Source organism: Asterias amurensis, chromosome 19 (genome assembly GCF_032118995.1).
Source record: "Asterias amurensis chromosome 19, ASM3211899v1".
Taxonomy (NCBI): Eukaryota; Metazoa; Echinodermata; class Asteroidea; order Forcipulatida; family Asteriidae; genus Asterias; species Asterias amurensis.
Window position 1 is genome coordinate 1,451,825 of NC_092666.1, and position 26,348 is coordinate 1,478,172.

At 40.9% G+C, this 26,348-nt stretch overlaps 2 protein-coding genes across 3 annotated transcripts in view; one reads left to right on the top strand and one right to left on the bottom strand.

The window, feature by feature from the left end:
• Window positions 1-26,348, top strand: part of LOC139951266 (uncharacterized) — a 221,555-nt gene that overhangs the window by 143,929 nt on the left and 51,278 nt on the right. The gene's annotated exons all lie outside the window — the stretch shown is intronic.
• The window catches only part of LOC139951233 (uncharacterized), a 108,570-nt gene that overhangs the window by 45,587 nt on the left and 36,635 nt on the right, over window positions 1-26,348 (bottom strand). For both annotated transcript variants that reach the window (XM_071950010.1, XM_071950009.1), the window contains 29 exons: window positions 25,508-25,717; window positions 24,816-24,951; window positions 23,820-23,963; window positions 23,226-23,380; window positions 21,698-21,893; window positions 20,041-20,273; window positions 18,763-18,877; window positions 17,589-17,807; window positions 16,931-17,111; window positions 16,280-16,388; window positions 15,671-15,814; window positions 15,261-15,390; window positions 14,263-14,607; window positions 13,890-13,994; window positions 12,867-12,989; window positions 11,414-11,473; window positions 10,685-10,876; window positions 10,055-10,266; window positions 8,781-8,938; window positions 7,839-8,064; window positions 7,341-7,649; window positions 6,594-6,764; window positions 5,700-5,828; window positions 4,341-4,501; window positions 3,822-3,948; window positions 2,544-2,752; window positions 2,143-2,233; window positions 1,008-1,171; window positions 256-427 (listed from right to left, as the gene is read on the bottom strand). In XM_071950010.1, coding sequence (XP_071806111.1) covers window positions 256-427; window positions 1,008-1,171; window positions 2,143-2,233; window positions 2,544-2,752; window positions 3,822-3,948; window positions 4,341-4,501; window positions 5,700-5,828; window positions 6,594-6,764; window positions 7,341-7,649; window positions 7,839-8,064; window positions 8,781-8,938; window positions 10,055-10,266; window positions 10,685-10,876; window positions 11,414-11,473; window positions 12,867-12,989; window positions 13,890-13,994; window positions 14,263-14,607; window positions 15,261-15,390; window positions 15,671-15,814; window positions 16,280-16,388; window positions 16,931-17,111; window positions 17,589-17,807; window positions 18,763-18,877; window positions 20,041-20,273; window positions 21,698-21,893; window positions 23,226-23,380; window positions 23,820-23,963; window positions 24,816-24,951; window positions 25,508-25,717 — 4,926 coding nt within the window. The remainder of the gene's footprint in view (window positions 1-255; window positions 428-1,007; window positions 1,172-2,142; window positions 2,234-2,543; window positions 2,753-3,821; window positions 3,949-4,340; window positions 4,502-5,699; window positions 5,829-6,593; window positions 6,765-7,340; window positions 7,650-7,838; window positions 8,065-8,780; window positions 8,939-10,054; window positions 10,267-10,684; window positions 10,877-11,413; window positions 11,474-12,866; window positions 12,990-13,889; window positions 13,995-14,262; window positions 14,608-15,260; window positions 15,391-15,670; window positions 15,815-16,279; window positions 16,389-16,930; window positions 17,112-17,588; window positions 17,808-18,762; window positions 18,878-20,040; window positions 20,274-21,697; window positions 21,894-23,225; window positions 23,381-23,819; window positions 23,964-24,815; window positions 24,952-25,507; window positions 25,718-26,348) is intronic.

Here is a 26,348-nt window from a genome sequence, read left to right on the forward strand (position 1 = left end):
ATGGTCGAGTGCCTTGCTCAAGGGCGGAGGTAGCATGCCCCTGATTCGAACGCACACTCTGCTGCTTAACACCAGAGTTTGATTCCGGTGCTCTTAACCGCTAGGCCATGACACGCCACAAAATATAGCATCGCTATGAAATGGAAATAGCACAGTAAGCACAAAATCTGCCGTTAAGCAGCTCTATGAAATTAGGCCCTTGTCTCTTTATAAGGATTCACAGAAATCTAAACAGGGATTCAAAATTCTACTTACCAGTTCTTCACTGGAGAATTCCTTCCTAGCCGCCGTTACGAAAGCCTGCTGGTAGCGATCAAAATCAACCGGACTGACCAATCGCTGTCCGTAGATAAACTCACATTCATGACGCCATAGCATCAGCAGTTTCTCACGAGTTGTGTTGGGGCGAAGAGAAATGCAAATGTTCCTGGTAGAAAAACAAATTATCAGTTAAAAAGTTATTAAGAGAAAGTTCATTTTAGAGATGATAAAGTTATGAGTCATGCAGGGAATTTCATCTTTAAGAGGGAAAACCATTTTCAGTTTGAAAAGGGCACTTCCATTGGAAAATCTTGAAGTCTATGGGAAACTTTTGAAGGGGCACCAAGACCAAGACCAGGGCAATGAAGTCCATGGCCTTTGTGGCTTCTGTGAAATTCCAGACCCGATGAGTTCATATCAGCAAGTTAGTGGTCCCTTTTGCAGCTGTGTGAGTTGTATTTTCTATTTTCCAAAGACAACTGGACCTAGAACTATTCCCTGCAGAACCGCCGTACCCCAAGTTCCACACACGGCCCTATTCAAGTGATTCCAATGGAACGCTGTCAAACATTTTCAATCTGTGTTTCTGTGAGTGAATATGTTTGGGCATCTACTATTTATTTAAAAAAAATTCAATAAATACAATTAAATTTAATCTATTTTTATTCTTCAAAACTGAGCTGTATTCAATGTACATGTTTAGTGTGAGGGGACCCAGAACAAATCCTTGAGGAACCTTCTAATACCTGAACATCTTCCTGATGTCTCTGAGGGTGAAGATATAGTGACATCGTTCGGCTGTTGGAAGATACATGGTTCTCATGCGGTCTTGGATCTCAATTGTGACGTTAACGATCATTGACACGAGCGCCCTCAACTGTTCCTCCTCCTTGTCCATGATGTGATGACGCTGCGAGGAGAAGTAAAGATTCATATTTTTTGTTGACAAACAAACTCACAAGGCATGCTCACATCACAATTTCGTAGGCAACAAAAAGGCAATTCAAAACGTTAGAAAAAATTGATCTTAAATGTTTATGTTGATTGTAAAGGCCATAAGAATATTAATAACTTGATTTTAAGCGCCAAATTACCAAAGGATGCAAGGCGCTTATCAGAAGAAAAGAAAGCACAAAGTGATGGTGAGAACCAGAAGCTATACAGATTGGAGAACAGGTGAGTCTGGGGACTTTTCTTGAAGGACAGAACAGTCAGAGCGTTTTTAATGGGGACAGGAAGACAGTTCCATAGGCGGGAGGCAGCAGTAGAAAAAGCTCTCTCACCAGCTAGTTGCGTGACATACAAGACAATTTACAGGCAACCAGCTCCACACAATCTCCAATAAGAAAAATTCATTCATATTCAAATGTTCTCGTCAATTTGCCTGACAAAATTGCTCTGTGTGACAATGGCCTTAAGTTTTAATTTAAAATTAAGAACAAATCCTCTGTGAAGTTGCTGTGCCATGAATCCAGAAGGAAGCCACAATGTAAATATTTTAAAGTCATGCTTGATAATTTCACAAAGCCAATTACAATAGCTTTAAAAAATTGTGTGCTTTTATCTAGCGTGTCACGATCTAACCCTAAATTGGCCCAAAGCCCCTGGAGTTAATGAGGCATTTCCATGCCCCGGTCATTGCCTTGGTGCCCCTGGAAGTGTTCAATTAGAAATTTACATTTCCCTCATAGCGATGGCCTTTGACAAATGAAAAACTGCCTTGCCCGTACAAGAACAACATACCAGGCTCAATCATTGTATATTATGCATGATTTTAAGCAATTTTCTTGCCAAAGATATTCTGCTCAATTATAAGTGCGTCAAGCAGGGGAGTACAGGAGTCTTATGTCTTGCTCAGTTCGGCACCAGACTACTTCTTACCCTGTCTCTGGCTGATGTTGATGACGTCGTTGCTGGTGTCAGGAAATGCGTGTTCAGCAATGTAGTGAAGATGCTATGTACTTCGCAGGGCCTGGAGAACAGATAAGAAAAATTATGAATTACAGCAACATACAAAACTTTAAGTTCTAACCGTTCTTTAAATGAATAAAAAAATATAAATAACAATATTTTGGGAGGTTTATAACTATCCGTACTCACAGCTGAGAATCTGAATTGCGATGCGGGGCCAGTGTATTACTCAAAACTAAATAAGCAGTGGAAAATCACCTGATATCTCTGCTGTCACTCAGTGTTCCGAAATCTTTCACTGTACATTTCATTGCATGGGAAAAAAATGCACGTCAAGTTCTAACACCTGTAAACAAAATTGGGGTACTTACTTAGGGTACGGAACTCCAAACACAGAGAAGTGTCTGATGAGGCGCTGACTGGGCCTCGGCACCTTAGCTGGGGAGTTGGGATTGATGGTCGTGACATAAGAGACATTCTTGACTTCTCGTAGACGGTGGGTATCTGGCTCGTACATGCCACCAGAGTCTAGATGCTGACGAACCATCTCACAGGCTGATTGTCGGCCGAAGTTATCCACCTGCAGAGAGAGAGTGAGTGGGAATTTGTTCACAGGGTCAATTTCAGAGGGATTAAAGAGGCAGATTATCGATCATAATTACCAACCTTGAGGCATACTTAGTCTTTTTCAGGTTAGATCTACCAATAATCGGACCTACAGTCCTGGTAAAAATGCTTGGGCAGCTTGACAATCAACACCCTCACTCACTGATGTTAGCCCCATCCAGCTGGAGTGCATGCAGACGGCATATTAAGAGCTAACCCTATATAGGACTCTTCCTCTGTACACAGATACAAAGTCCTAACTATTAAGTATTAAGGCCCGTTTTTGGGGCGAAAAAATTTCAAAGCTTCATAACTCAAATCTTACCTGCAACAAGCCACTAATTTCAACAGAATCACATTCTATGGGTTTTGGTCCTCATATATTCCTCACAAATCTGTCATTTTCGTGAAATAATGCAGCTCCCAACGTTAACAAATTCTGTTTTGATCGTTTTCTCACGGTGTTGTCCGTTGCCGTGCGTACGTGTATACATTCGCGTGCAAGACGCATGATGCAAGACGCATGAATTCTTGGTCACCGTACTTTGACTGCACAGCGTCAACACGCAAACGCAACGCAAGATTTGCGCGTCGTGCTTCTTGCGAACAAAAATGGCAATTCCTTAACATTGGGAGCTGCATTATTTCATGAAAATGACGTTTTTTTGAAGAATAACTGTGATTAAAACCCACCGCAGAAAAATATATGCTGCCATGGAATGTGAAATTAGTGCTTTCTTGCAGGTACGAGTTGAGTTATAAAGCTTTGAAAATTTTCCGCCCCAGAAATGGGCCCTGATATCCAGGACGTCACTGTAGTATAATACGAAAGTGTAATGCCGCCAGGGCTAAATGAGAGCCAACAATGAGATATGATCCTGATTGTAGCATCTAAAAGATTTTACAGTTTCATGACAATAGAAAAATGTTGGCAACAAAGCTATACCCAAAGTCAAAATTTTAACCTAAAAAAACACCCCAAAACACCACAAAAGTTAAAACTTTTAAGTGTTAAAACACAAAACATACGAGGTGAAACTTACGTATGCAAGGTTGAGGTCATCGACATGACACATGAGCTTCTTGCTTCCTTTAGGGACGTATGTGCGGCCATGTTTCCATTCCAATCTTTCCTCCAGCCTCTGCCATAAAACTCGACTTGTAGTGAATCTGGAGAAATAAAAAAATGGTATGTGGAATTTGAGGCATGGCATGGTGAGGTATCAATTTATACTAGGTTTGTGGTAACACCATGTGTGTACATACATGGTGAGTCTCCTGACAAGGACTAGAGCAAGCTAGTCGAAAGATTGAGACCAACGAAGAACCCACTCTGCGGTAGTGAAGTTTATAATGATCCCCTAAGCTAAAGTAGTAGTCCCAGCCGATTTTCTACCCTTGACACGATACCCTTAAAAGCTTTAGGAAATAAAGCTGAAACTAATACATTCCCTTGTGACAGGACAAATATCTATCAGTATTCATTTAAGGAATTGTACAACAAAATTAAAAGAAACAGTGTTTATGTACTGTGACCGATTCTGTATATTTTTGTGAATTACCTATTTGTGGTGACAGAGAGAGACAATACTTCAGCAACCTCCCCAGAGCAGACGGTTCGAATCCTGTCATTGACGATGGCGGTCTTACCACACCCACTTTCACCGGTGAGCAAGATGGGTCTCCCAGCATCGGACAGCAGACCAAGAAGGTACGAGGTTTGCTGAAAAGAAGAAAACAAATAATACAAACAAATAAAAATGACGTGTTTACTTTAATTCTCAACGACGTGATGCTGCAAAATGTTTGCACTAGATTGTGCCAACGCAATGAGGTCTTTATAATATCGAAGTCTTACATGTATATAGCGCATGTATCTACCAAACAAGGTACTCAAGGCGCCGAGTATATACAAACTTTCAGAAAGATAGGTTTTTGCAGTGATGAATTCTGAGACCCAATTATGAAGCACATTATAAGGGTTTACAAGGTGCTATGGCGCATACAGCAGCAACAGCCAGGAACACCGGGGCGAACCCCTTCTCTTTTCGATTAGTGCACTGGATTCTTTTACAACCAATGGCTTTACGTCCCATCCGAAGGACGAAGCAATGCTTACATGTCTTGCTTAAGGACACATATGTCACAGCTGGGGATTCCAACCAGCACTCTGCTGATCAAAAACACCAGAGTTTGATTTTTGTGGTCTTAACCGTTCGGTCACGACACTTCTTTGTACAGTCTGCCATAAAAAGGGCCCAATGATCACTGCTCAACATGACCACAACGTTGTAACTCGCAACACCTTCCATTGCAAGAAGGTTGTTATGTGAAATTGTGTGTCTTTTTGTCTCTTGTCCTTCCAGGTTGGACTGACACACCTCTTGGTGACAGTGCAGGCACTTTTGTCAGTCCTGGCAAACCTGGATTGTTGTTGTCTTTCTGTTGTCCTCAGTCGTGTAGTACTTTGTCTTTTCTTTTACTGCCTGTCCTCCTTTTTTATATCTTGATGTATCCCCCTTTTTACTGTTTTCCAATCCAGATGTATATATTTATATACTTAATGTTTTTAAGAGTCTTATCCTTTACGTATAAACTATTTGTATTTTTGTATTTTTATGTGAATTGCCAAATAAATAATAATAAATAATAATAATAAATTTTGGGTGCAGGAAGAACCTTCGTCTCCAATTGAACAACTTCCACCAGTGAACTCGAACAGACCCTTCAAAGAAAAACATGCTCCAACAAGGTTTAAAGACTTTGTGCAACTCCAGAACAGTAACTGTTAACAAATTAATAAGCAAATTTTGACGTCACATCTCTGCTTTCGCAGGAGTTGAGCACATTTCAACAATTGCCAAGCAGTCGTTGTATAGCATTCGCACTTGCAGGAAGTATGAACCGGGCTTAATGCTCACCTCAACACTGACTGTATGCACGAATGCGTCTGGTGGGATGCCCTCGTGTGGTGGCATACTGTAAGGTGGAACAGCCTCGTTCCAGTGCACAAACTCCTGTGATTCACCGTCGACAAAATAGTCAAAGACCTGAAAGAAAACAAAAGCAACCAGGGTCAAGAATCACATTGAGTTATTGTTTACCTGAGCTGTGAATTGACAGAGTTGCGACAACTTCAATATTAACAATAATAATAATAGTGGCTTCTTATATACTGCTCATATCTATCACACAATGACGCTTAAGGCACTGCAACATTCAGTACTTTCCTGCAAGGTATGTGCAACTATATTTAAATTATGATACCTACATGTACTCTTTTTTTTTAGTACCATGCAATGGATTACAAGGTGCTGTTCGAGTCGCAGACGTGACACCTGTGAGCAAGACACTCAACCATGATGCTTCGTCCTTCGGGTGGGACGTAAAGCCGTTGGTCCCGTGTGTTGTGTAATGCACGTAAAAGAACCCTGTGCACTCATCAAAAAGAGAAGGGGTTCGCCCCGATGTTCCTGGTTTGATTGGCAGCATATTGCACCACAGCACCTCGTACACCATTTGCTATGTGAAAGGAGGTCCCACAGCACCTTGTAAGCCATTACACGGTGCTACATGTATCTAAAAGGAGTAAGTCTCAAAATTCAAACGTGCTCCCACTTTGCAGGAAAATCCTAAATGTTAAAGCACCTTGAGCGTCGCTGAGTGACGGATATGAGCACTGTATAAGAAGCCACTCTTATTATTATTACTATTATTAAAAAGAGCATACAAGAACATACATAAACTAGTATTATAACATCTTTCAAAAATAATCAAGATACAATATCTCCAGAATGTTTTCACTGTCTACTTACATCAGCTCCTTCAGGATAGTCAATGTACTGCCCCCACTCAGACAACCACCATGCGCTGAATGTCGACCGGTAACGCTCTTCCAGGGTACCGGCAAACGCCCAGATACATGCAAAGTTGATGTAGCGCTCACATAGAGCCTCCTCCAGCTCTGAACCTTGGGTGATCAGCGCCTGGTGAAATAAAACAGTTACAGTTTAGATAAGAATACACTATAAATAATAGTAAATTGACAGTACAACAATGTAACAAATCTTTTTTGAGGAAGTGTTGGCTCTCAAAAGAGCTGGTTTGATCTTGATGTTTTGAACGGTAAAAGCTGGAAGCATCACCACCGGCATTCCAGGTTTCTCCTGACGACGAGTAAAGTATACTGTTTGAAACGTCGCGACCAAACCGGTTCTTTTCAGAGCCAACACTCACACAAAAGAGAATTATTACATGGTTGTACATAGTTGAAAAAGGACCTGAGTAGAGTGCGACTCGAACCAACGACTTCAAGATTAAGGTGCTGGCGCTCTACCTGAGCTATGGAGCTCTATGTTGGCGGTCTCCCTAATCTAATCTGATCCAATCCAATCTCACCTCCAGTAGACTCCAGAATGTCATCACCATACTCATGTCGGACACATCAATCATCCTCTTCATCCTGGCCTTACCGACCATGCCCTCCTTCTTGCCTTCTATCATCTAATCTAATCTAATCTAATCTATCTGATCTAATCTAATCTGATCCAATCCAATCTCACCTCTAGTAAACTGCAGAATGTCATCACCATACTCATGTCCGACACATCAATCATCCTCTTCATCCTGGCCTTGCCGACCACGCCCTCCTTCTTGCCGACCATCATCGCCGGCTTGGTGCACCTATCCAGGTACATCAGGGTGGGCCCAACGTAGCGGTCCGTCAGCTTCCTAAGGACCTCTTGGTCGGTCTCGGAGCAGCGGTCCAGCCAGCTGGCTAGAATCAGCTCCCAGGATACGTCCGAGGTATCCATGGAGAGGAGTCCGGTCCTAGACAGGGCGGAGGGGCTTAGACTAGCTAATGATTCCATCTGCATAAAACAGAATAGGGTTAAAATATATTTCTTAGGCTACAATGTATGTCCGAAATGACGTCCACAGTTCTCGGCAATGTGCACATGCCTTTGCAATTCTAGAGCAGTGTCATACCAACTAGACCACCGAGATTGCGCGGATAGATTCCCTGTAAAAGCCGCAGCTTTTTGAAAACCCATACATACCTCCCAGAAAATCCTCAGGTTGTCCGGAACATGGATGCGCTCATTATTTGCGAGAACGAGGGCACCGTCACTGTGGAAGACAGAGCTAAAGATCTCCATCTGAGCAGGGTCGATACCGCCATCAAGGTGAAGTGTTTTCATGATGGGTTTACTGTTGGTGAAGTCGGTATTGTGGACCAGGCAAAGCTTGCGCAGAAGGGAGGTAAAAAGGCCATCCCTCCATTCCCTTAAAGAGACAAAAAATACAAACAATTTTTTATTTTGGGATTTGGGGCAACACCATGTATGAACTACTTGCCAGGTAGTCCCGGCTGATATTCTACCTTCTGCCCAGATACATAGTAGTTAAAAAGCTGGACAGTTCTTTTAAGAACTGAGAAGTCTCACGAATTTCGAAGATCTACTCTGCGGTAGTAGAATATAAAGCAAAAAAGTTCTCAAAAAAACATAATGTACCTGGCTAGTAGATACATGTACACACATGTGGTATTACTGCAAACCAAAATAACATATTTTAAAATTTAAGATGTTTCAATCGAATTTAAAACGTGAATAGATAGTTAGATTAACACTTTATATAAATAAAGTCATGATGACAAAAGCCAGCTTGTTGAAAGTTGTGCAAAAGGGCAGACAAAGTTTGGCCGGAGGAGTATAATAAACCTTCATCACGGTTTGGCCATCTTGATTTTACTCCACTCCAACCAAACTCCAACCAAACTGAGGCTGGATGTAATAATAGTCTGGTGCCATGTTTGCGGAATGAATGTTAGCATTCATTACTGTTATTGGAAGAGGGAACATGACCAAGATGGCGACAGCATGATAAAGGTCTATAGTCGCAACTTTGACACTAGTCGCACTAGTCACCCAGGCTCCACACTCTCCACACCTGGTGTCTAGGCTCTTTTGTTTGAAAATGTGTGCAGTGTCCCTACTTACTTGGTCTTAGGATCGGCATACCCCAGTAGTTCTTGAGACTCAACAGCCTGAGTGAAGATTCTTTGAGCAGTGACGATATTTCCCATTTCCCTCTGTGCTCCTACCAATGTCTTGATGCATTCGCTCTTCCCGCAACCAGCTGGCCCAGTAATAATCACCTATTAATAAACAACAACAAACAGTTAATAATCAGCTATTTATAGGGTGAACCCCCTCCCACAAAAAAAAATGCATTTGTTATCACCAGTGCAAATTTAACATCTAATAAATAGGCCATTATGTCTCACATCTTCAATCTCCTGATGATGACTAGAGCGAGCTAGTCGAAACGTTGAGACTGATTAAGAACTCACTTCGCAGTAGTGAAGTTAAAGCCATTAGACACTTTCGGTAAACAGTATTGTCCAAGGCCCACACTTCGTGTATCACAACTTATATATAAAATAACAAACCTGTAAAAATTTAGGCTCAATTGGTCATCGAAGTCGGGAGAAAGTAACGGGTAAACCCACCCTTGTTTCCGCAGGTTTCGCCGTGTCATTACATGTGTTTAAAATAAATCCGTAATTCTTGATATCGAGAATTGATATTGTTTTAATGTTTCCTCAAAAAAGTAAAGCATTTAATGGAATAATATTTCAAGAGAAGTCTTTCACCATTACCTTCTGTAAACCCTGTAAGTTATTTGTAAATCTGTAAACTTAAAAAAAAAAATTCTGTTCCGAAAGTGTCCAATGGCTTTAATGACAAGAAGTCCCCTTGATCCACTGGAGCAAAAGATGCCCAGGTAGCAGTTAATAACAAGACAGATCTTATCAGGGTTGAGTAGTCTTCAAATTCAGAAAATCTACTCCGAGGTGGTAGAGAAGTCTCCCGAATTCTGAAAAAATCTACTCCGCGGTTGTAGAATTAGCAAGTTCTTAGAAGAACTTTTAATGGTTTATGGTTTATGGTTTATTTAAAAATGTTCACTAGTTTGTGGTCCAACGACCGAATCGCATTTTGTATTACAAATTTACAAAGACATTAAAATCACACAAAATAGATAATCAAACATTCTTTACAAAAGGTGAAAATTGCCCATGGGCATCAAAATTGGACTTTGAAGTTTAAAACTTAAAATGAAAATGCTATGCCTTCTAAAACAGCCTTAGCAATATTTAAAAAAACTAAGAGACTTACAATCTACATGTACCCCAACATGGTGTTACTTCAAAACCAAATAAACAAACATAATCTAGGTCAAAAACAAAATGCAGATATTTTGAACGTACCGTTTGGTGTGAGTCAGTCAGTTGTGCCAGTTGGGCCACCCTGGCCTGAAACGCAGTCCCAGGCAACAGACCTAACTCGCTCGTGGCCACGGCAATCGCAGCGTGGATATCGTCCAATGGCTGTTTTTCTTGCCCCCCTGTGGGGCTCAGGATCTGGGTCACCGTAGAGGCAGGATGGGTGCTGACTACCGGAGTATTCAAGCTTAGTTTACCTGCAAAAATATAATTTGATGAAACTTGTTTCATACCCCAAATGTTTTATTAGTACCACCGCAATTCACTTTTTGCTACTTACAACACTATTAAAAAAAGTCATCAAATGGTAATGTCCCTTTACATTTTGAGTTAAAATCATGACCTTTGAACAGTTTTTCAATTTAACTTCAGTTTGAACTAGCAGACATTGCTAAATTGACATTAAGCTACTAAAGACCTTTTCAATGAGTAGATTATAAAACTTCATTAATGGTAGTTTATGACTATGTTTATGCTTTACAAAATGCACTTTTCATGATTTTATCACCATATGTGCTCAGTTGTCCTCTTGATGTTGATTTCTTTTGCTTTTCTTAACTTATATTTGTGCTTAAGCAGCTCTTTGAAATTGGGCCCTTTGGACCTGTCCCGTACCTTCTCTTGTAACTGTCTCCTGCAGACCAGCAAATCCCATTGGCACGCCGATGTCTGGGAAGACATCTTCTATCATACTAACGAACATCTCAGCATCACTGCCGTGAAGGCGAGGCATAAAGTTATTACGCAGGGCAGTAACGATGGCTTCACCTTCATACTTGGTCAAACTCTCTGGTAGTTCATTCACACCTTCAGTGATATAAATAAAATAAAAAATACATAAGTCAGAAAATAGAATTGGCTGCATACCAGCTGCATACCAAACAAAATAATCTTTGGTATAAATGCAAAAAAGAAAAAAGAAAAAAGAGTGGCGACGAGTTCTTTATCAGTTGTTTACAACCTTGCTGAGTCGTGACCATGTGATAAAATTAAAAGTTCACAGATTTACAAATAACTTACAGGGTTTACAGAAGGTAATGGTGAAAGACTTCTCTTGAAATGTTATTCCATGAAATACTTTACTTTTTAAAAAACATTCTAATATCGAGAATTACGGATTTATTTCAAACAAGGGTGGGTTTTCTCCCGACTCCGATGACCGATTGAGCCTAAATTTTCACAGGTTTGTTATTTTTCATAGAAGTTGTGATACACGAAGTGTGGGCCTTGGACATAACTGTTTACCGAAAGTGTCCAATGGCTTTAAGTGGAAATACATAAATACAGTGAATGATTCCATCGACAGCAAGGAACAGATAATATAGCAGAAACAACTAATTCTACCTTTCTCTGGTAAATCATTTGCAGCTTCGGCAATGTTCTCCAACGATTCTGCATTAAGGGCTGAAATAGGAAGGAAAGATTATTCAAATTGGTTTTAGGACTCGAGTTACTTTCTGGTTGACTTGACTCGAGCAGTTATACTTGTTGAAATCAGTGTAGAAGGTAGAAGAAATTAAGAAGTTAGGGAGGAGAGGAAAATGCAAACAAATTTTATGGTTGTTTTATGAGAAATCACCTCACATCACCAGGCCAGACCACCACTACAAGGCGAGGGCTACCTTTAACTGATTTGGGATGTTGACCCAAAGCAACTGCCACCAGAGGCATATTGCTACCTACTCCTGGAGCTGAAACAGGGTTAACCCCCTTCACAGTCCGTACAAAGATGTTGACGAATAGGGAGACAGCCACTATAGGGCTAGATAGCTCAGTTGGTTGAGTGTCGACAAGTTACTCTGGAGGTTGTACCTTCGAATACCGCTGCAATAAATCTTCCTTTTTTTCAACCACTAGGTAACAGACTTGTAACTTTTGCCCTATTTTCAAAAGGAAAACGAGTGCAACACAAAACTGAATTTGACCTTGGAGCCCCTATTTAAAACTGACTTAAAGGCAGTGGACACTATTGGTAATTATCAAAGACTAGTCTTCACAGTTGGTGTATCTCAACAAATGCATAAAATAACAAACCTGTAAAAATTTGAGCTCAATCGGTCGCCGAAGTTGCGAGATAATAATGAAAGAAAAAACACCCTCGTCATACGAAGTTGTGTGTTTTGAGATGCTTGATTCGAGACCTCAAACTCTAATCATATTCTAAACTTGAGGTCTCCAAATCAAATTCGTGGAAAATTACTTCTTTTCTCTAAAACTACGTCACTTCAGAGGGAGCTGTTTCTCACAACGTTTTATACTATCGATCTCTTCCCATTACTCGTAATCAAGAAAGGTTTTTTGATGATAATTATTTTGAGTAATTACCAATAGTGTCCACTGCCTTTAAATAATAATAACAAGAATACTCAGTTCATACATAGCATAGCGCTTTATAACACCCCATAGGGGCGAATCAAAGCGCACAGTATTTTTTCCTGCATGGTATGTGGAGCTACGATTTGAAGTATGAGACCTATTCCTTTAAAACACCAGGTAATGGTTTACAAGGTGCTGAGGTGCAATTTGCAGCCAATCAAACCAGGAACAGCAGGGCAAACCCCTTCTCTTTTCGATAAGTGTACTGGGTTCTTTTATGTGCGTTACACAACACATGGGACCAACAGCTTTACGTCTCATCCGAAGGACAAAGCAATGGTCAAGTGTCTTGCTTAAGGACACAAGTGTCATGGCTGGGACTCGAACCCACAATCTGCTGAACAGAAACACCAGAGTTGAATTCGGTGCTCTTATTAACCACTCGACACTTCCCTGACACTTTCATAAGTTCATCTCTCACCTGTTTCTTGCTCTTCAGCCAGCTGGAGTACAAGAAGCTCATCTAAGATGGCTCCTCCTTCTAAGACGATGCTACGGATACTCTGAAGGCTCCAGCCACGAGAATCCTCGCTCAGATCGCTCCCTGAGATAAAACAAAGTAAACAATTAATAGTAATAATAATAATAAAAACTTGTAATGTGTAAATATCCACCCTGCTGGGTGTTTAAGCAGCAGTAAAAAAAAGAAAAAAAAAAAAAAGAAAAAAAACAGACACAAAATTAGTTTTTGAAAACCTGTGACATACATGTAAGATAAGAGAAGAGATTCTTGAGAAGAGATTTGAATTTTGTGATACAAAGACAAGATCTACTGTAAGATTAAGTGGTAGAGAGTTCCAGATGTGTGGCGCAGCTGGACAAAATAATAATAATAATAATAATAATAGATAATAAAACTAAAAATAATAAACAGCACTTATAAAGCACACAGTATCTGACAAAAAAGGCCATTAAAGGCTGCTGGTTTGTAAAGTCTTAAGTCCAGGATTTAAATTATGCCCCTTTGAAGATTTGAGTTTCAAGCTGTCGTTTGAAGATTGAAGGATTGTTCTGTATTCTGAGGTCAATTGCGGCAATGGTTGCTATTAATGCTTTAAGAAAAGTTTTTAAATATTAGGAGTGGTTAAATCGCTGCATACAGACAATGCATGTTGACTCACTAGCAAGACTAGCTGCCATGTTTGCAATTTTTAATAAACCAACTACAATAGAACGTATTGAATATGACGTCACCATTCAAATATCTGCCCTACAACATGTCGTCTGTGTGTGTGTGCGTGCATGTGCCGTAGAAATCAAACCGTGAATGTTGCGTGGTGCGTGCTTCATTGATGTACGCGTTTGGACGCGCATACGGTTTGCCCTACAAGATGGCGACTTTCATATTAAAAAGGGGTTATTCAATACGGTCTATTCTCTTTGACTCATTTGTGGTAGGTATGAAGCTCAGACCGACTGTATTCTGGCAGTTGAGCTCGCTTACCCAGTTTGGCATCCTGTGAAGTGAAGAAGGTGTTTGGAATCATCTTAGTGTAGAGTTCCCTCAGAGCTATCATCTTGTGAGACAACTCAATGGCCTTTGTAAATCCTGAACAAAACAAAACATAGACAAATAGTATTAGCTGTTGCAAACTGATAACCAATTAAGTCTAGCTGAATAGTGAAGTATACTTTACAAGTCGCTCCTTTGTAGTTGCAACTTTGAAACTAGTCGTGACTAGAAGCATTGTGGCATGTTGTTCCTATAATGAGATTTTCATATGGTGTTACTGTTTGGAAAGGAATTACATGGCGATAACAGGTGTGAGTTGTCAGATGAAAAGGATGTTTTTATTCTATGTGTCACTGATACCTACCCTGACTCCACAGCAGCGCTTCCAGAGACAATCTCAAGTCAACTTGAGCGACAGACACCGTCCTCATCAGCTTACTAAGCTCACTCGGCAAGAGAGCTGACGCCGAGTTCAGTAATACCCGCCCGTCCACTGAAGCCAACGATACCCCCGGCACTGAAATGGAGCTGTCCAACGTAGCAAAGCAAGCCCCGTTTGCGTTGACGGCGACCTCGTCTGTTTGGAAGGGGAACACGGTGGCTGATTTACCCATGCGGAGGGCATCTAGGAAACTCTGCAGGAGCTGGGAGAAGATGCTGAGGACTGGGGCTGGGATGTGGCTCAGATTGTTGAAGCACACCCATGCACCTGTTATTATCAAATAAAAACATTGATTTCAAGGGAAGGTTACGTTTGGTATTCACTCTTAAATCAATGACAATAACAAACTTATTCGGATAGAAGTACAGCAGCTTCAAAAAGTAAAAAGTAATTTGAGAATCATTTCATGTTGAAGTCTTGAGGTTATGGAAAAATACATCAGTTTTTATCCCCCAAAACTTGAATCTGAGGGGCAATGCTGACAGTTACAGCATACTTTCACACTGTGTCCCTTTTTCACATGGTTCCAGTTGCAAGTTTCAAGAAAACCCCAGGGTTTTACCGCTTACCCCTACTCTGGAGAAGGGGTGTCTATTCCCGGGGGTATGTTCATTTGCCGGGGCAGACTGGGGTAAAGCGATCATAGTGTGATAAGGCCAGCCGTAACCCCCGGGCTGCCCCCAGGGAACAGAGTAGTGTGAAAAGGGCTAGAATTGAAACTGCAGTTTGACAACCCAAGTGAACCCATACATGTAGTTCACTCAAAAACTACAGCACCTCAGCAAGTCATATTTTAAGGGAAGCTTTCTACTATCATTATCTTAAATCAGTGTTGAGTGTTATGTAAATCAGTGGACACTGTGTTTGTGTCGTACAAAAAGTAGCCAAACCCTTAAATTAATAATTTGACGGCAAGATACCTGTGGATGCAAGTCCCCTGAAGATGTCCCCAAGCATCTGGGAGTCAGTAGCGTGGGAGCAGTTGAAGAGATACAGAGGCTGGCCTAAGATCCTCCCCATCTCCTGCACTAACTCAAGACGACCACTCCACTAAAGATGAAGAACAAAATGAAGACATAAATCATCATATTCAACGAGCAGCCCTGTCAGGGGCCCATGCTTAAAAGCTTTGCTTTTCAATAAGCTCCCCTGCAGTATCTTTGTAAATTTGATTATAAATATCTATTTTCTATTTGTAGATTATCTATTTGTTAATGTATGTTTATCATAGACTGATCTTGATACTGTGGACAAATAAATTAAATGAACTTGAAATTTGAACCTAGAGTGTGTGTAGCGCCTTCAACTGACCCTGTGTGGTCACACTCACCGATGGTCCAACGCATAAGGCAGCCATATGAGCCTTGATAGCTTGGCCCATGCTAAGAAACACTCTCTCTGTCATTGGTGTCAAGACGAGGCGACTTCCAGAGCCCATGTACTCAAACCCATAATCAAACGTTGTGTCTAACATCTGAGAATACAAGGAAACAACATAAAATGACAGATTTAGAATGGGCCCAAATGTTTGTGTTAAGTATAAATCTTAGAGAAGATTTAGAATGGGCCCAAATGTTTGTGTTAAGTATAAATCTTAGAGAAGATTTAGAATGGGCCCAAATGTTTGTGTTAAGTATAAATCTTAGAGACAAGTTCTATCATGGTGTGTCGTGGCATGGCCGAGCGGTCTATTTCACAGGACCCTAGCTCTGGTGCTGTCTACTAGCATTCTGCTCTACCAGCCAGGGTCTTAGTGGATAATCCCCATGCCTACATCTTTACATACTTTGAAGGGGGTAAGGAGGCAACATGCCCCTAGTGTAGCCCTCACTTTTGCCTATAAATAAGCAAATTACGTTGACAAAAACCAATCTATGACTGTAACTTTAAAGAGCCTACAGTTAGTCCTTGGTATTTACATTGTCACTTGTAAACTTACTTTGACTGACAGCCCCATGGTAGATTCGTTCCAGACGTAGCGTAGATGTGAACGCCACTCGAAGGAGTCCTGAAGAGACCCTTTAATCTCATCTTGCTTATCAATCAGTCTGTAATTACAAATAATAATAATAATAACTATACTAATAATATGAGACATTTATATGGTGCATAATGCAGGAACCTTTATGCCCAACACAAAACAAAGAACAAAAGAAAGATTCAAACAAACAAGTCTTTAAGTCTCATTTAAGGCACCAGACCTTCAAGCCTGCGTACAATTTTTGGTCGACCATCAAGTCCTGCAATTAGACGTAGTGGCAAGGTAATTAAAATGAGATGGATTACTATGGACTTGGATCCAACTATGGACTTGCTAGGTGTGGTGGGGTTGGACTTCATTAGCATGTAGGTGTACAAGTTCATCTCGTTCATAGACATACACATGACATACCTTCGGCCGCAAATGACTATAATGTGACCCTACATGTAGTTACTTATATTACCAGAATTTAAGTATTTAGAGTCACATTATAGACATTTCCGACAAAAGTTATATGTTTGAGTCAGACCAAACCCAATTAAAGATTTTCTTGGCACGTGTTCAGGCGTTTTAATAACTAGTTGGGACGACCCAGTCTATAACTCCTACCTTTGCAGTAGATCCCTCTGGTGTGCCAATAGGGTGATCAGATTACTGATCTTCTGAATCTGCCCTGGGAACAACATCAGCTGCAACTCGCTCTTGTCAATCTTCTCCTCAACTTTGACCTTGACCTTTGGCCTCTCTGGAGGAAGTACGACCTTCATAGTGTCCATAGGCTTGGTGGTAACTGTTTGGTAAACATTGGTAAACAAATGATAGGTTAAATCAAAAACTACATGTAATGACCCCAATGCAAATTTAACATCTATTGAAACACTGCGGTACCCGTTGCTAATATAAAGGATTCGAGCTGCCTCTAGCTACCAGCCAATCTCGGTGGTCTAGTTGGTATGACACTGCTCTAGAATTGCAAACGTCGTGGGTTCGAATCCCACCCGAGTAAACATGCCTGTGATTTTTTTTTTCACAGAACACAAGAAAGTACTGAGTTTACAGTGCTACATTAACACACATCGGTATATAGGGTTAAGACCAAAAATAAATTGTACATCTATTTAATTTTTGCAGTACTCGCTGCTAAAACATAGGATTTGAACTGCCGCTAGCTACCAGGCAATCTTGCTTTATATCTATGTAATATTTTGTATTTTGATATCCTGAGAAGAGTATTATGAAATAAATGTAGACTTCCCCTAGTCCTTACCTGTTTCCAGCCCTTCTCCATTCTCGCCTTGTTGTCCAGACAGTGTGCTTCCTTCCTCTGCGATGGTTGGTTGGTTACCAGCTGGCGGACCACCAGGCATCTCGTTATTCAGACTCCATTGGGAGTTCTTGTGGGACTGGGAGCTCTGTCGGCCAGTGTGGGACACCACGGTACCGGTGTCCATGACGCTGGTCATGTCAGCTTCCTTCATAGCTGCGGCTAGAGTTGAAGAGAAGAGGAAAAATTTAATAAAAAGTCGCATCCCCTCAAGTAGTTGGTCTCCTGGGTGCCACTTAACAGGTTGTATAATAAATTTGGATGTGATCCTTGGCTACACGGCAGTTAATGGTTGTTCTAAATGGTACCTCTGAACAAAGATATTGAAAAAAGAGACACAATTGTCGAGTTTAACAATTCTTTGCCGGCGAATCACAATTTCTATAGTAGATTTCATGAAATCACTTTTGCATGTTTTAGAGGACCATGGTGTTCAAAAGTGTTCTCAAAAGTAATTGCTTGGCAAAAAGGAACATAGATTCTGGTGTACCACAGTCTCTACACATATATAGACAATTTGAGATTGAACAAAGACAAAACTTACTAGAGTTTGAAACAACAACCTCCAAATTAACATGCCAGCGCTCTACCAACTGAGCTATCTAGCCCTATGTTGGCGGCCTCCCTATAAGTCAATATCTTTGTTCGGGGTTGCCAGTCAGAAGCAATACAGCCGTTAGCTGCCTTGTAAGCAGGGATCACACCCAAGTTCATGATACAACCTACATGTAGGAAGTGGCAGCCAGGGAATAATCTTCAGGGGATTCCAATTTTTATCAAATAATAACTCCACATTTTCTACAGGTTTCACAAAATCACTTTTGCACTTTTTTTGAGGACCTACAATGTAGGGTTCAAAAGTGTTCTCCAAATAGGAACATGGAGTTTATAAGAAAAATATTGTTGATTGGGTTTGACTCCCCCACCCAACAAAAATATTTGTTTTCAATTATTACATGTATGTCTTTCTTTTTACTACAGATATAAAGCTGTAAAAGTCTCAAAATTCTCATTTATGTAATTTACTTTCTTGAAGTATATTTGATTTGGAATAGGTGATGACCTTTGAACTACATGTATGATGACATATAACCTATGCTGATGACCTATGACCTACCTTCCTTCTTGATTTTCTCCTTCTCTAGTCGAACCCGTCTCTCGTTTTCATCCTCAACTCCTTTCAGCATGACCACAGCGGCCTGGATGCTGGCTTTGACTTTATCAACAGTTTCCTACTCAGACAAATATATAAAGATGAGGAAAATAAAAAAAACATACAGTTGATAGATGATTTCCATCCAAATAAGGGTTTTAATATCATGTGTAGATCAAGTTTTTGGCCATGATATGAATCCCTACTCACTGTTAATGAAGATGTATGCAACATAATTTACCTGTAGATGATTCAGCTTCATTAGGTGTCAAGTTTTTGAGAAAAGAAATGTATTCAGGAGAGACACGTAAATTAGTTGCCTATGCTAAAATAATGTGCCAGGAAACAGGTGCCATAACAAGGACTTAAACCCACTCTGTTGATCAAAAACACTAGAGCCAGAATCCAATTCTAAACCGATTACATGTACTGTATGTCTTAAAGACAATGGACACTATTGGTAATTGTCAAAGACCAGTCTTCTCACTTAGTGTATCTCAACATATGCATAAAATAACAAACCTGTGAAAAATTTGAGCTCGATTGGTCGTCGGAGTTGCGAGATAACTATGAAAGAAAAAACACCCTTATCACACAAAGTTGTGTGTGTTCAGATGCTTGATTTCGAGACCTCAAATTCTAAACTTGGTCTCCAAATCAAATTCATGGAAAATTACTTCTTTCTCGAAAACTATGTCACTTCAGAGGGAGCTGTTTCTCACAAAGTTTTATATTATCAACCTCTCCCCATTACTCATTACCAAGTGAGGTTTTATGCTGATAACAGTTTTGAGTAATTACCAAAAGTGTCCACTGCCTTTAATATCATGTATTTTCAATGTACAATTTATCATATTTTTATGTATTTGTTAGCCCAAGAGCCAAGGCAATGTCTATTGTGTACTTGTATATATAAATAGCAAATAGCAAATCTAATTTAGAGAGGCAATGCTGAGAAAACAGATGACCGTGCGGAAGGTGTAATTCTTCGGACACGTACTGCGTCGTGAAGGTTTCTACAAAGAAATAATCCAGGGGTCAGCCAAGGGTGAGAGAAGGAGAGGTCCAGCAACATCATGGATGAGAGACGGAAAGAATTGCACAGGACAGGGTATGGCAGCTGCATCAAGATCAGCTACAGATCGAGATGGTTGGCGTAAACTTGTAATGATCATAACAGTGCAATTTGCGCCACCGTACTGAAGAGAGAGAATCTAATCTAATCTAATCCACGAAACTTACCTTCATTGAATCCCTATCACCGCCCTCCAGCATCTTAAGACACTTCTCGGTTTGCTCAGTGATCTGAATCTGTGTAGCCAGGTACACCACTTCAGTCACATGATCAAGCATCCAGGACTGCGGGCCGTGACGACCGTCGTATCCGCCGTGCCCCCGACTATCTTGCGAGTCACGTGTGCCTGGACGGTGATTACGGCTGCCTGTGCGACTGCCAGCTCGACTCCTTGCTGTACCTACAACAGAAACAATTCAAGGTAGAAACTAAGATAACCTGAAACTTGAGCCCAACAATGGAGTTAAGTTGCAAGCTAAAAACTGAGAAAACATAAAACACAAGTCAGTAACTAGGGTCAAATTGCAAGTTAGAAACTGGGAGTTAGAAAACGGGATGTTTGCCCTGAAAACTTTGACCAGGCTCAAAGTTCTTGAGCACCTTCCCAATCAAACCCCTCCGAGCCAGTCCATGAAGTTTGTAAACAGACCGTAAAAAATTGCTACAACTCCACTCCGTTTGCACCAAGGGTAAGCCTGTTTGGCTACATTTTTCAAAATGTAGTGAGACAAGTTTGATGTCATGTGGGTATAAATTGCAAGTTAGAAACTAATATATGAGATTTGAGGGATTGTATTGTGAGGTATCAATATTTACTTGGTTTGCAGTAACACCATGTGTGTGTCTACTTGCCAGGTAGAGTTTGTTCTACAGAGAACTGTCTTGCTTTATATTCTACTACCGCAAAGTAGATTTTCAGAATTTGGGAGACTTCTCCGTTCTGAAAAGAACTGTCCTGCTTTTTAAGTACTACCGGGACTGAAGGTAGAAAATCGGCTGGAACTACTCCTTTAGCTTTTAGTGAATCGTTATTTCACTATAGCGGAGTAATTGGTCTTAACGTTTCGACTAGCTTGTGTAACCGAGTTGGTAGGCTACTCAGGCATGTGACAAGTAACGACTAAAGTCAGAGTTCAGTTCTTGGTCCCAGTTTATTAAATTGTTGGCAAATTGAATTATATACAATCAAAACAAAACAAAACTAAACAGAACAACAGTCACAATATTATTAGGCCATCTGAAAAATGAACATATTGTAGTGAAAAATTGCCAGTTAGTTATTGCAATTCATACACACCCTTTAGATATTTATTCATCAAAATCTTTAAAAGAAATACATCACTTCCAAAGCCTATTTTCGGCTCACTTCCACCTCCATGCTTCCACAATATCCAGCAGGGAATAGTCTTCCACTCCAGCAACTTTATCAAAATTACAGCATGGTGGTCTTCCACTCAAGCAATTTTAAGACAAAGTTTGCGAAAATCAATTCTCGTGCTGATCAATTTTCCAACAAGAAAAAGTGTAAAAACCGAAATTAATATTCTTTATCCCCGATGCAAATTTAATATCTCTTATTATCGTTGCGGTACCCGCTGCCAAAACATAGGATTCTAACTGCCTCTAGCTACCGGGCAACCTCGGTAATCTAGTTGGTAAGACACTGCTCTAGAATTGCAAGGTTCGAATCCCACCCGAGTAACATGCCTGTGATATTTTTTCACAGGACTCGGGAAAGTACTGAGTATACAGTGCTACCACACATCGGTATATGGGTAAAAACCAAAATTAAGACTAAAGTCATCGTCTAGAAACTAGTGTTACCTTTTCTTTCATCTTTACCCACAGTGACTCTCCTGGCCCCAGCGCTGTGGATTTCTCTCTCCCCTCGACGTGGGGTTCCTGGGGGTTCCAGAGACTCATTCCCCAGGGCTGAGGTGAGTTGTGTCTGAAGGGATAATCTCACCATGGGTAGGAGATTGGATAACCAGTTCTCGATTGGACCATCACATGAGATAATCTGTCAAAAAAAGAAGAGTAGGTTAATGGTTAATCCCATATCTGCTTGACTACAGTAATTCCTGTAGAACACACAATGCTAAACCTGTAGATAAACAAGAAGTTAGTGTCTTTCTTTGGACTCTCACTATGAGATATGAATGTGAGATGGCAAACATGACAAAATATTTATTACATTATTAAAGAGAATGAGGTGCTCTTTCTTCCAATGGGTAGCCTATACATCTGCAGCTGTTTAACAAAACTTAACGCAACTGTGTATTCCACTTGCGCAACGTTTATTGCGTAAGTTGCTCCATAAACGTTGCGCAAGTGGACTTATGCAAGCTGCTTAAGTTTCGTGAAATCGGCTGCTGGAGCACACTCGGAGGCGTGAGTAACATCAGATACCAGCCTTCCCCGACTGCCAGATGAACTTTTGACATCACATTCCAGTTAACAGGGACAAAGATTCGTAGTATACATGGTATACATGTATATAATAATAATAATAACAACAATAAGACTTGTAATGAGCACATATCCACCCTGCTGGGTATTCAAGGCGCAGTAAAACCAAATACAAAACAAAAACAAAACAAAGAAAGAAAAAAACAGACACAACAAAATTAGTCTTTGAAAACCTGTGACACAAGATAAGTTTTGCGAAGAGATTTGAGTTTTGAGGTACAAAGACAAGATCTAAGATTAAGTGGTAGAGACTTCCAGATGCGTAGCGCAGCTGAAGAAAGAAACCGGGCCCCCCTATGAGTTTCAAGACTTGGGTACAATAAACATGTACACCAAAGTGTACACAGAAGAAACATTACGTATAACCATTAAGCACACAGGGACACAGCAGCAGATGATTGAAAGTGCAGTAACTGGCTGCTGGTGTATGTAAGTGACAAACGACAGTTTTAGGCAGACCCATCATACCATGTCATAACACAGAAATTGAAAGCTTGCGTCACTACAAGCTTGTCCACTGTAATCATTGGGCCTGTAAGACCAGTGCCTGAAAGACAGGGGACCAGTCTATCCAATGGGGGGCTTTTGAGACACTAGGTGGCAGCAGACTTGGAATAGACCAATCCATTAAGCTCTTCCCCATTGCGTATTGACCAATCATAACTCATTGCACAACCAAAAGTCTGACACTATAAAGTACGACATGCATGATTGTATGCTTGGCGCGCGCAGCAGAGTTGTGCAGAATGGCATTGGAGAGGCTCACATGTTGTTGCTCACACGTGCGGCATGGGCGGAGCCTAATGGATCGGTGTATTCAGGGGCAAGCTAGAGCCATGAATTTGGGCCCACCTAGAACTGACTACAGATGAGGTATTCTGACCTGTTTGAGAGACATCTTTTCTCCCATGTTACTGATGAGTCCAGTGATGTTGAAGGTACACTCCGCTGCCTCCGATTGGTTTTCCTCATAATCCAGACGTCCCAGATTCTCAAACAGCTTGGGTAGGTACAGGTTGACTTGGTTCAGATCATACCCTGGCAAAGAAATCAAAATATTCATAGTGTAAAAGGGTACTAGCTAGTGTTGTTTTTGTTATAATGTCTGTGGTAATGAAACCAAGGATGCCTTATGAGTGAACTTAATCATTGGAGTTTGCAAGCCCTCAATGCATCGGGTCGATCCAGTCTTCAATCCTGCCGTGATGGTACGCTGCTTTCAGAACATGGGTCCAAAAACAAATACAAAGCCTTCACAACTGCTGGCCCAAAATTTGGAACAATATACCATCTCACATCAGATCACTGGACACTGTTTCGTCATTCAAAAACAACTTAATAAACTCGCCTGTTTCTAGTTGCTCTTTAAATGTATTTGTTTTTCATTGCCTGTTGTTGCTGAGCGCCATGATCTAGATGGAATGGAGCTATAGAAATTCTGTTATTATTATTATTATTAATATTATTTTTAACTGACCATTGCAGACGATATGAAGCACATCTTCCATGGATAGGAAGTAGAAGCGAGGGAATCGTTGTCTCCGTCTCTCTAGGTACTGGATCAGAGAACGACGGCAAAGCTCCAAGTTGGTGTTCATCTTCTCCAGGATGTTTAGGATGCCTTGAGGTTGGAATAAAAACAGAGCAAATATTGTAAAAAAGAAATGTGCATGAAACATTTCTGTCTTTCAAAGAATTCAGAAGGGTGCTGCAAATTGTACTCTGGTAAGCAAAAGTGTCTTGTGCTTTCGTAGTTGCTTTTTGTGCTTAAAGTCACTGGACACTATTGTTAATTACTCAAAATAATTGTTAGCATAAAAACTTACTTGGTAATGAGCAATGGAGAGCTGTTGATAGTATAAAGCATTGTGAGAAACGGCTCCCTCTGAAGTAATGTAGTTTTCGAGAAATAAGTAATTTTTTCCACTAAAATCTTTGAATTTGATTTCGAGACCTCAGAATTAGATTTTGAGGTCCCGAAATCAAGCATCTGAAACCACAAAACTTTATGTGACAAGGGTGTTTTTTCTTCAATTATTATCTCGCAACCTCGACGACCAAATTGAGTTCAAAATTTACCATGGATTTGTATTGTTACATGTATTTCATTAATTTATTATCTCGCAACCTCGACGACCAAATTGAGTTCAAAATTTACCATGGATTTGTATTGTTACATGTATTTCATTAATTTTCATACAGTAAGCATCAGAAGGTTAGCTGCTTACGGTTAGAAGCGCTATGAAATGAAAATCGTACATTAAGCACAAAATCAGCCATTACGCAGCTCTATGAAATTGGGCCCTGGTCTTTCTAAAAAATCAATGGCTGTATCCGAATTGGTGGCTACAGCTATGGCTACGACTGTTGCCAAGGGTGTTGCTATGGACAGCCTATACTTCAACACATGATGATGTGGCAATCTAGCCATAGCCGTAGTTGTAGCCACCATTTTGGACACGGCTTTAAGCACCTCTTCTTTGGCAGCACTGCAAGACATTTGGATTCTTTTCCGATGCTCTCATGAGTAGACGGAAGTCACGGTTCGCTGAGCCGAATAAACCTGCTTCATGGTTCAGTGAAGTTTTCACGTCGCTGCCACTGAAGATCTGTATTAAAGAGATGATAAATGTAACTTCTGATCATCCTTTTCATCTGACAACTCACACCTGTTATCTCCATGTAATTCTCCAGGTAGTTCCCTGCTGCGAAAACCCACTGCTAAAACATAGAATTCGTACTGCCTCTAGCTACCGGGCAATCTCGGTGTCTAGTTGGTGAGACACTGCTGTAGAATTGCAAAGGTTGTGGGTTTGAATTATACTTTTAATTAATTTTGGTTTTTACCCCTACACCGATGTGTGTTAGCACTGTATACTCAGTACTTTCCCGAGTCCAGTTAAAAATTATCAAAGGCAGTTTACTCGGGTGGGATTCGAACCCACGACCTTTGCAATTCTAGAGCAGTGTCTTACCAACTAGATTACCGAGACTGCCCAGTAGCTAGAGGCAGTTCGAATCCTATGTTTTGGCAGGGGTACCGCAACGATATAAGAGATGTTAAATTTACATCGGGGATAAAGAATATTAATTTTGGTTTTTACCCATGCACAGATGTGTGCTAGCACTAAATTTAACCATACTTTGATTGTCGTTAAAACGTACCTCTTCCAGTTCCACCCATTTTTCCTGCACCTCAAGCCATGTGGATAGCACAGCCTCGATAGTCTGCAGTCGTTTCTGCCATTTAGTAACCTCGTCCAGAAAGGACCCAGCGGCACTGCTTCCCTGCATGCTCTGTAGAGCCACCTGGTGCGACTCCAGCTCAGTGAAGATCGGGTCCGTCTCATGGAGGAGGAAGATCGTTCCTGAGTCCTGAAAGATGAAGAGGAAGGGGGGTCATGTATGAGCGTGAATGTGTTTCTTATAATGCTCTGGTTAAGAACATAAAGTAAAGCTTTGCCTGGGCATTACTTGAACCCCTTGAAACCATCGGGCTCTCTTGAGCCTACTGGGTAATACTAGAACTCCTTGAGCCTCCTAGGCGTTACTCGAACCCCTTGAACCTCCTGGGCGTAACTTAAACCCCTTGAGCTTATGGGCGTTACTTGAATCCCATGAGTCCCCTTTGAGCCTACTGGGTAATATTTAAACTCCTTGAGCCTCCTAGGCATTACTTGAACCCCTTGAACCTCCTGGGGGTAACTTAAACCCCTTGAGCTTATGGGCGTTACTTGAATCCCATGAGTTCCCTTTGAGCCTACTGGGTAATACTTAAACTCCTTGAGCCTCTTAGGCATTACTTGAACCCCTTGAACCTCCTGGGAGGAACTTAAACTCTTTGAGCTTATGGGCGTTACTTGAATCCTATGAACCTACTGGGTGTGACGCCTCCTGGGTGTTACACCTCCTAGGCATTGTTTAAACCCATTGAGCCTCCCATGGGCATTTAGGCAAAAAAAAATATTGAGCCACCTGAGCATTACCCTTGTTCCTCAGAGCGCTT